Genomic DNA, 11,580 nt, shown 5'->3' on the forward strand with positions numbered 1-11,580 from the left:
TGTAGGACTACTAACCGGTCGCTGGCATCTGAGAAAACATCTGCACAAAATGGGCATAAACAACGATGATCCCATCTGGAGATTATGCAATGAGGAGGAGGAAACAGCCACCCATATGATCGTCGAATGCGAAGAAACAGCTCAATGGAGTTTACCCTAATGTACGGAAAAAACTTAGGAAATCAAATTGCAGCAGCGACAGTCAATGATCTGATACTTCTAAGGAGAAGGATTGAGTCTATTGCACTGAACTAAGGAACTAGGAAGGTTCAAAGCCAGAAGGCTGCATTGCCTGGGGAGCACAAACCCCGCTTCCTAGTATCCTTTTTGCACCATACCATGGGGTGGTTAGGGATGGAATATGATGCATATATGGCATCGGTATCACACTCAACAATACAAATTCCTTCTTTCGCTCGGGGAGCTAATGTCGAATCCGATCTCGTGTCTTGGGAGATAGGGCCATCCTCATATTCCCCCCGAATCCGTCTGGGGAGATAACGCCGTTCGCCCGTCTTAAAACCTGCCCCATTAACATTGATTACACTTATCGGCAACAAATGGATGAAAATGTCAAGTGTCCTGGAAAATTTTCATGGGAAATCTGGAAAAAATAGTTTTCAGGTGCTTGGCCTTTGGCTGGTGCAAGTGGGACACTTGGCTCGAATGGGGCACCGCAGCCATAGCTGATTATTTTGCCTGAAAATGTAGATTGCTTAGGCGGTGGTGCTTCTGGTTACTTTTTCTCACTTTTTCCTTTTCGCTGTGTCTTCCCTCAGATCTCCAAATTTTTTGCACACATCGAGGGCGTAATTTATTTTTGAGGCTTATGAGGTCTTTTCATACTCTTTTACAGGAGTGGATTGTTTAAGTACTTTAGTGGCTTGTTCGCAGTCGTGGCATATTTTCTAAGAGCGCTTTGAAATTGGAAAAGGTGCTGCGATGTCCTCTCTTGAGAACTTAGATCAAGTCGTAATGTCTAGATAGGCTTCAACATCTAGTTCGTCAGGCAATTTGGCAATAAGTGCACGGAGATGAGAAATGGAAAGCTCAGTCGACTCATTGTCTCTTTCAGCAAGTCTTCTACTATTATTAGCTGGTGAGCTTTTTTTTACTTTTTAACACCACGTTGCAGTTTTACCCTACAATAGCATGGACTGAACTGGCAGAGCGTTTTAATCTGTAGCATTATTGCAGTCTTTATATGTCTCTATAGTGACTATAAAGGCGTCAACGTCCGTTTCTCCGTTAAAACGGGCAGAGCATTTCGAAAAATAGCCTTAAGAAGACTCGCTACTGTTAAGCCGTTGGGAATTAATTTGTTAATTAATAAAAGTTGTGTTTGCAGGCAAAAATGAGCTCTTCCGACAGGAATTTCCGTCACATCTGTGAGGTTGGCACGTCTTTTTTTTTGGGGGGGGGGGCTTCTCCATTAAAATAGGACAAAGATGGAATTGCCAAATGTGTGACTCACTCAGAAAGAAAACTAACGAAAAATCCTCTATGGCGATAAAGCGGATAAAGCCGCGGAGATTAAAAACCATCCCACTTTCACGAGAACCACAGGACTTTAAAACTTTGTAGGGAGCCAGTTTGAGTGCGGGGTGGAACAAAAGTAAAAAGTTCAAGTGGTTCAAAAGTTTTATTTATATTTAGAGATATTTGTGCTTAATACGAACTTATATTACATGACAACAAAGGGATATCAGCTTCCACTCAAGTCAAATACCTGGGACTACATCTAGACAGCAGACTGACAATCCCCACACAAGACTTAAAAAACAAAAACTTAATTCTAAGACTACTTCAAAGACTTCTAAGGCAGAAATCGATTTTGACAACTAAGAGAAAGCTCATGCTATACAAGACTTCACTATTTTTCGTGGTCCGCTTGACCAATTAATAACATTCAATTAATTAAGGTTTTTAAGTTGAGTTAAAATGGCAAAAAGTAGGGAAAATTCAAAAGGTGAGGTTGAGATGGGAAGTTGGTGCCCGAGGGGATCGAAGTCACGATAGCTCAAGGGGTAGAGTAGCGGCGTATCAAGCCGAAGGTCGTGGGTTCGAATCCCGCTCGTGACACTGACTTTTTTATCTCAACTTAAAAACCTTAATTAATTGAATGCTATAAAAGACTTTACTAAGACCAATATGGACATACAAATTGGAACTGTGGGGTACTGCCAAGCCATCCGATAAGCCAAGTTTTTTAACCTGCTCATTAGTGCACATTAACAACAAGATAATACCACCTTCGAACCAAGTCCGCTAAAATATCAAAAAGAGGCGTCGGTGGTCGCAACGGCTTAGGCAAACACTTCCCGGGTTCGAATCCAGCGGCCCCGTATGAACCCGACATTCTTACAAATGGGCTTTTTTCAAAAACAACGTCATCCTGAGGGTTGATATGACCTCTGCTGTTGCGAACCCTCGTAAAAAAAAAACATCATCGGACCAAATCCGCTACTTGGGCTTTACTTAGGTAGCAGACTTACGTAGAACCCTAAAACAAGATTAAAACGACAAGAACTTAACAAAAGATATGGACTACTCAGTCTCCAGACAAATTAATCATTTACAAAAAAAAAAACTCCAGACCTATTTGGACTTACGGTCTAACTGTGGGGCTCGGCCACAACCAAAGAATTCATTCCTTTCTATCTAAAGTTCTCCGCCGTATGCTCCCTTCTACGTCATCGATGAAATGATCCATAAAGATCATAAAATCCCTTTCGTGAAAGATCTTATCCGAACACGCTTCCTCAATTTCCATTCTAAACTATCCTTCAAACCTAACCCACTAGCCCTCTTCCACCCCTTACAACCCTTCAGACCGCTTAAAACGACGATGGCCTCGTGACCTTTTATCTTAACTCCACCAATTAAATAAAATGGCTGGTTTTTCTCCCCACTGCCTCCTGGTCTGATAGATCGGTTAGATTTGTTAACTGTACAATTTGCTCAATGTAAAGCGCGTGTTTTGCAGCAACCGGCTGTTCTATAATTTTTTGAAGTCGTGAGTAGTGGTCAGGAATGAGGCATTTTAGAAAGAAAAAACTTTTCCATTTTTTTGACGACGTTTCAGCTTTTATCCGGGTCATGTTCGGGGTCTGGGTGAATTACAAAACACGTATTGATTTGAAAAATATAATACAGTTATCAATAAAATAAATTTTGAACCAGGCATTTCATCAGGGAAAAATGTAAAAGGTGTTTTTCTAAAATTCCTGACCGCTTCACACGACTTCAACAAATCAGTGAATATTTTTGTACAGATAGCAATTAATAATAAAATAAATTTAATATTGTAAAAGAAATTCTTGAATACTGAGGTTTTTCATGAGTATACCCCGGTTTATAGTCAAACTGTATTATTTCTGTTTTTGATGTTAATTCTTAATTACTCTATTTTTCAGTTGCTCCAGAGACAATCGTTATCCCGATTGTGTCCTGCATACTAGGCTTTCCTCTTCTTGCACTTTTGGTAATATGCTGCTTGCGAAGGAGGGCAAAACTAGCAAGGGAAAGAGATAGAAGACGAGCAGGGTATCACATTTTTCTCTATTTGAAATAGTAATAAATACTTGTTGGAATTGAATAATCCGCTATAGTCAAATTTATCTATTTATTTGATATAATATTTATCAGAAATACTAAATGTTTGTATGGATGTGCTTAGACTTATTTTTATTTAAAATTTGAAGTTATTTAACACTCTGGCATGAGAAAACTCCCACTATCCCCTAAAGGGTAAAAATAACCCTCATCATTACTTTCATTTATAATTTAGTAATTAAACTTATTTTATTCGTTTTTTTATTATTTTTTATGATTTTTATTGTTCTTATGGGCAGTAGGAGAGGGAGCAAATAAAACAATGTCTATGTTCAAAAGTCTGAAATACTTTCATGTATAAAATTACATTTCTTATAATTATATTTATTACTTGTAGATAAATTTTACTTGTTTATTTTAAATAGAATTATGTATTATTGTTGTATTAATGGATGTGTGGAGGGAGGGATTGATTAAATAAAAAAATCAGAAATAAAGTTAAAGAAATGACAGAATACATAACAAATCTAAGTAAATGAATATTACAGTTTTTCATTTCTTGCTGGATTATTCAGGGTGATTAAAAACATCTGTCTACTATACATCATAATTAAATTTTCCAAAGGTCTTATTTCCTTCATTTTCAGACCTAAACTTATTTTAAAAAATGTATGATTATTCAATCTATACATAAAAGCTTTTTTTTTTCTTTTTTGAAAAAGTTTTTCTTGTTCTAGAAACTGTGAGACGGAAACAGGAGCGATATCCTTAGCGAGATTTAGTCCTATGCACAAACTTGGTAAATGTCCTCTATTTTAACAAACTTTTATACTTATACACGATGTGATACAAATATACATTCTTCTAAAACCTCAATTATTTAAGTTGTATAATATTAGATACCTTATAAAAAATAGATTAGACCTGAGCATGATTTAGAAAATGTATAGCAATATAATTTCGTTATGAAAACATTAAAGTCAAGTATGTCATGTTAGGTGGTTTATACATAAAAGTACGTATGTCTTGCAAATATGCTAACGGACGTTGATGGAGGATTTGGGTGCTAGTCAGTGATCCCACATTGAACTGACACTGGGCCCATCTACATTCGTTAGGTTCAATGTTCATTGAGGAACTGAAGATGGCTCAAAGCTAAAACGCATTTGAGTGACATCAAAACCAACGAGTGTAGACAGGCCCAGTAAGTGCTACTTAAACATAAGCTAATTATTCTGGCATATTTATTATAATTGGATGAACATAAAATATGTACTTTTTAATTATTCTTGTCCGGGTAATTCATATTCAGGATGTGTTGGTGCTTCAACTCTGCTTCCTTTCCATATACTGTAATATTCCGAACCTTCCATAAAGCCTAACGGATCAATCTTATACCCAGTAGATTTTCACAGTTTCAAATAAAAATTTATTTTGTCAAAAGTATACATTTTGACATTCTTTATTGATTTATATTTCTTTTTTAGGAGTGTATTTAGCAGGACCGAGTGCAACCAGTGGAAGACCAAGGGCTGTATCATTGAGAAGCGAGAGAGCACTTTCCAGAGGGTTCCCTTCTCTCGAGCTCGATACAGTCGTTGAAGAACGTTCAGAACCAGATAGCAGTTGCCAGATTGAGCAGTCGAGCAGCTAGCATAGACTGTCAGTGTCTGTTTCGGTACAGACGGAGCCGAGGAATGTCCCAAGGAGCCCACTGTGGAACACACTAACTAATAACAAGGATGATGATAGCTGACAATCACCTCAACAGGACTCACCTGAACTTCCCATTATTGAGCCAAATGTGGGCTCGGAACTACTTCGAGTAACTTCCTACGTTATTCTTTAGTTCGGAGTTTTTCAATTTCTGACAGCAATCAAGATATGTTAATTAATATAAAATTGGGAATTGTTTAAATATTCAACATTGAATGTTTAAAAAAGGAAACTGTTTCACGCATGTTTTGTTAAAACTGTTCTGTCTTTCCCTTTAAATAAAGGTAATTACAGTATTGAGGTTATTTTTTATAACAATTGACAAAATGTTGGGTAGAATAGAATACCACTTTTAGAAGATAGAAATTTTCTTTGATAAAATGATTTATTGACATTATTCAACTATGCTTTCAATATGTTTTATATAATTTGATTTTAAAGCAATTAAATAAGGTGGTTTTTTATACTCGGGGAGAAAGAAATTGGTGTGATAGTTTATATAGTCACAGATTACTTAATTATTTCTTTGATGTATTTTAATTGTCCCAGATTTCTGACCAGTGCACTTATTTCTTTTGTGTTTTACAAGTAAATCTGTGCCTATGCTATTTTTCTTTGTATTTTTTAATTATATATATGAATTAGTTGGATGATATAATTAATTAATAAATCTTTTTATGAAAGGTATTGGTTGAAATGAAAAAGTCAGTGTCACGAGCAGGATTTGAACCCACGGCCTTTAGCTCAATACGTCGCTGCTCTAACCACTTGAACTATCGTGACTTCAATCCACTCGGAGACCAACTCCCCATCTCAACCCACCTTTTCTATTTTCCCTCCTTTTGGCCATTTTTCCAGTTGAGATGGGGAGTTTGTGTCCGAGTGGATCAAAGTCACGATAGCTCACGTGATTAGAGCAGCGGCATTTTTAGCCGAAGGTCATGAGTTCGAATCCTACTGGTGACACTGACTTTTTTCATTTCAACCAATACCTTTCATAAAAATATTAATTAATTGAAAGAATTTATTTGGTGACAAAATAAAACGGATTTGATATAAATAATATTGAATTATTTTTTATTTATTTATTGAAGCAACTAATACATTAATAAGGACAAAAAATCGTATTGATGAAAGACCAATTACTCAGTGAATTTTATTACACTTATTTTATTAGCCATGATACAAGGAATAAAATTATTACTGTTAATGGAGTTTTGATTAAATGATAAATATGAATGTGAAGGGAAAATTCATATATATGTATTTTAACTTTTAAAAAAGAAGAGAGAATAGTATAGGGTATTAGTTTGTTTAGTTTCTATGTTTTGATGTAATTAAACAAAGAAGAAAAAAATATCTAGGCTTATTTTAGTTAGCAAGTAGTATGAGGAAGGAAATACTGCCATTAGAATGAAAATTCACGCTTGTATAAAAAGACAATAGCCTGACCAATTTAAGGAGAAAAAAAGTAATCACTGTAAATGAAGAATAGGGTTAAGACAAATGTCTCTAAGTTTTTATAATGTAAAGCTTACGGTAATTATAAGGTAATTAGCGATTAAGTAGATAATTTGCTAAAGGAATCACAAAAAAGTTGGAGTTAGTATTTAAAATAAATAGGGCATTTGGTTGAGTTTTGGATAACCAAAAAGATAATCATTGCTTTAAAATATGTTATTAATTACCAAACTATAAATAAATGAAATCCAAAGATAATTTTAATATTTGTTTGTTGTCTTATGTAATATTGGAGGTGTTCGGTTGTCAATATTATACAAGTATAAAAAGACAACCCTTACTATTTTATTAATTTAATTTTACTTTCAATTCAATTTAAACATGTTATGTATGGTTAATTAATTCAAATGTCTTTAGTATTATTTGTAGGAAACTCGAGTGATACTGTGTTTAAAACATCTATTAAAAATACATTTAAACTGTCTCTGTATGTGACAAAGACTGTAAAACATATTACTTATATGTTCTTAAAACCATTGATATCAGATTAGTACAAAGGGATTTGATAGACATAAATTTCTTAATGTTGGTGTATACGAAAAATGGCATATTGGAAGTTAAAAAAGGTAAACAAAAAGATGTTCATATCTTTATTTTAGTTAGTATAGGTCCATAATATTATCCAAAAGATTGAGTTTGACTACATATTATCAAGATTAGAAGTAAACTGATTCACGACAGAGAAATACAATATAATTAGTGTTAATCTTGCCTATTTGCCCCAAGTGCCTGCTTGTAATTACAGTCGGTATTTGTTCTAAATGTTAACTTAAAACCTTGCCAAATCTTTACATTCAAATTATAACATAAAAAGAAAAAGAAATTATTTTCAAACGGAGTACAGGGTAAGAGCTCGAGGTATAGTTTTACCATACATATTTCTTTTTCCATTATGAAAAAAACATATCAGCATTGGAAAAATGAGTTTTTCGAAACAGGGAAAACAAAGCATTAATAGATAATATATTTTAATTTCAAATGTCAAATATTTTATGAAACCTTAGACATATAGATGTGCTTTCGATGGCCCTCATGAATTACCATGTCATGTGATGTACTATTAAACTCAACATAATTTATTTAGCCTAATAATAGCATATTAAAATCGACCATATTAAGATGTTAAATAGAACATTTTATTATTGTTATTTATTTATGAAAAGTATAAATAGTGACAAATATAACATGCTGTTTTTACGTCAGTAGTTATTAATTATCCTCAAAACAAATCCAACCAAACTATTTTAGTACATAATTATAAATGAAAATAAAAGTAAAGGTCTTAATTGTAATGGTACAAAATTAAACAATTAATGTATTGTGAAATGGAATATTGGATAACAACCAGGCATGAAGGTGTGAAAATACTAAATGGTGGATAAAGTTCAATATTTCATACAATTAATTAATTTTGTGTAAGGTTTTGGTTGAGATGAAAAAGCTAGTGCCACGAGCGGGATTTGAACTCACGACCTTCAGCTAAATACGCTGCTGCTCTACCACTTTGAGCTATTGTGACTTCGATCCACTCAGACACCAACTTCCCATCTCAACCTACAACCTTGCGAATTTGCCCTCTTTTCGCCATTTTTCAAATGTCGTGTAATCAGGGTTTGATTTTCAGTGACTTATGAGGGGGAGCTGTTTTTGAAGCGACACTTCTTTACTTAATAAATATTAATCCATTTATGTTTATCAGTCTAATTGTCCAAATTACTTATTTCAATGAGTTATTCTTTTTATGTAAGGTCTTGGTTGAGATGAAAAAGTTACTCTCAAGAGCAGGATCTGAACCCATGACCTCGATCCCGCTCGTGAGAGTAATTTTTTCATCTCAACCAAGACCTTACATAAAAAGAATAATTCATTGAAATAAATAATTTGGACAATCAGACTGCTAAACATAAATGGATTAATGTTCCAATATTGAATTTTGACGTCTCCTATTATACCAACATTTTGGTCTATCATGAGAGACTGAGTAAACCAAACTACCAGTTAATTTTCTTAGTGGGAATATCTATTTAACTAATTCACTAAACATTATTAAACTTGTACCTAGGCATGTATATAATGGCATACATAAGACCTTGAACACAGCTGAGACCTGCAGATATCTGTGACCTAGATGTATGTACGATTCAAATACCTTACTATATGGGGAACTATGCAACAAAATCAACAAGCCAGTGGGAATAATTTGTTTATAAATAACTTATCTAATCTGGCGTATTTGTGGTAGTTACCAATGTTAGAGGGAAAAAGGAGAATTTTATCTTCAGTCCTCAGTGGACTAATATTTATGAACTTCGTTTTCTTAATCATCTATTGTATCCATTTTTCTACTTATTAATAATATAATAGTAATAATACATACTCTCATAATAGTTGTTTATCAACCTAATCTGAAATCTTCTGTTTTTGCCACTTTAACCAAATAATTGATTTTTCAGTGTACAGGAAAGCAATAGATGACCAGACTGGGAGACTGAATAATTTTTTAACAACAAATTTAAGTAACACTTCTACCTTATCACTTTTAATTCCTCCCCAAGCTTGAGACCCATAGCAAATGACACCTTTTGTAAAAGATTCAATTGAATTTCAACACTAAAAAATAATCTTTTCATTTCAAAGATGGACCATATCATATTCATACCTAGTTTAAGCTTAGCGATTACCTCTTTGAAGTGTTTCTCCGTAGAAAGACTTGAACAATGCAATATTCCTAGATATTTGTATTCTTGTAGCATTTTGTTGCATTGTACTTGTTAAAACCATCTTTCTTTTTTCGACATTCTCCCTTTCATGCAAATTATTATCCAAGATTTTTCTAGGTTCAGCCAAAGATTCCTCAGACTTTACATATTTTCTAAGGAAATTGTCATCACTACCCCTGCAAATGGCAAAGCCTTTATCTTGATCTGACCCATCCAAATACCTCCTCTGTCTAATTCATCTTCCTGGTCATTAATAAAGACAGAAAATAAAAGTGGGCTGAGTAAGACACCTACATATTTGAATTAGTGATATTTATTATGAATAAATACTTGTTGCAACTAGCATTAGAGCATAGCCTACAATAATTTTGCATATTTCCTTGTTTACTGGTTCGTTTCATCTGTGCCTTGCAATGGACATGAGTGGGCAAAAATGATAATGTTTTCAGATGATGAACTTTTAATTGTTGCACTGATTTTGGGTGAAGAAGAGGAACCACAAGTGAGAAGACCGAAGTGGGGCATGAAGCATGGAACAAGAGAGTGACAGAAGGGGCATTTGCTACATTTTACAGAAATTAGTGGATGAGGAGAAAAATTTTGCTTGCTGCATACCTTAAGACAAGACTTAAAATTTTTATAATAAATACGATATACACATGTATAATTACATTACTTCCCAACTGGATTCGAGGAATGAAAGTCGAACACTACAAAATTTAGATTTACAGGGAGGGAACGTTTTAATTCCATAATTTTTCTTATTGGACACAATAATTTTTTTAAACAATTAAACTATGTTTTTTTTCCCATCCACCTCCCCACCGTACCTAAGGGAGACCCCATACCGGCGGACCACGGCCATTAAACTAATTCAAATGGGATACAAGTTTAGGGGATCTTATTGTGCTTAACATCTTCCTTAAGCACAATAAGATCCCCTAAACTTGCATCCCATTTGAATTAATACCGTGTATAATGTCCTCTCTTAGCTAATCTGTGCACCTCCAAACTGCATTGAAAGGAGCACGGATGAGGGCATAGTTAGTAAGCATCCCCTGTTCCTGGGACACTCTTTGGCATCTGCTATCACTATACAGACAGAAATGCGACTAATCAGTTATCATAACAGCATTCCAATTGGTGTTCTCTTCTAGGCGCTCGCTGCACACTCCTGAGCTGCTGGTGGCGGGGTGTTGCTGCAGGTCGTCTCAAAGGGCATACGATGTGAGGCCAACTTCCCACAAATGGTTCGTACTGATTGATAAAGGCGTTGCCAAAAATCTTATACTTCATTTAGGATCTGGCGGACACTATGGATAGTGTTCTGTCTTGTAGCAATGACAATATTTCTGTCCTCCCTTGATGTCGTAATGAGCTGAGATCCTCTACCAGGCCTCCTATTGGCACTTCCAGTATCTCGGAATCAGGCTAAAGCCTAGGACCGAGCTCTGAGAAGTACCAACTGCCTCTGCGATATCCTCGATAACTCATTCTCACAATAATACACAACTTCTGGTTCATGATGATGTCTTTCCATGGTTAAAAAGAATACAACTGGATTAAAATGGAAAAAAGAGGAGAAAAGGTTTTTATTTACAAAGTAAGTAATCCTCATTTTAACTATTCTTAAGCTTGCTTTAGTTTAGTATTTTCTATTTTTTTACCTAACAAGAATATATCGGTTAATTTAATTAAAATTAATAGAATTCTTATTCTTTAAGATCCCTATTCATTTTTGAGCAGTTTCTTAGGTAATCATATTGAACCAATATTAAGTAGTCAAAAAGAGGATCCACAGATGAGGGCTTTGAATTCAAATAGGAGGAACAGAACAAGGAAAGATTGATATAAAAACTTCAGTTAAAGGACAGCTTGCAACAATTTAAACTCGGAATGAGCCTGATTGTTCTCATCTTGTCATCATCACTTGAACCACCATAAAATTCTTCTGGCATTACAGCCTTTTTTTCTCTTTTGTCTACCCCTTATCTTCCCTTTAGTGGGACTCAATAGGACGCCAAATTCTTTCAATTATTTTCTCTGTTGTCTCCATTTCGTCTCTTGT

The 11,580-nt window shown here is 34.6% G+C and overlaps 1 protein-coding gene across 3 annotated transcripts in view; it reads left to right on the plus strand.

The window, feature by feature from the left end:
* LOC106667468 overlaps positions 1-5,893 on the plus strand; it is a 170,139-nt gene extending 164,246 nt beyond the window's left edge. For all 3 annotated transcript variants that reach the window (XM_024226366.1, XM_024226365.1, XM_024226364.1), the window contains exons 4-6: positions 3,417-3,546; positions 4,293-4,354; positions 5,043-5,893. In XM_024226366.1, the coding sequence (XP_024082134.1) occupies positions 3,417-3,546; positions 4,293-4,354; positions 5,043-5,209 (359 nt within the window). In that variant the 3' untranslated portion in view covers positions 5,210-5,893. The remainder of the gene's footprint in view (positions 1-3,416; positions 3,547-4,292; positions 4,355-5,042) is intronic.
* Positions 5,894-11,580: the final 5,687 nt, after the last annotated feature.

Source organism: Cimex lectularius, unplaced genomic scaffold, assembly GCF_000648675.2.
Source record: "Cimex lectularius strain Harlan isolate CLEC.00 unplaced genomic scaffold, Clec_2.1 scaffold171, whole genome shotgun sequence".
Classification (NCBI taxonomy): domain Eukaryota; kingdom Metazoa; phylum Arthropoda; class Insecta; order Hemiptera; family Cimicidae; genus Cimex; species Cimex lectularius.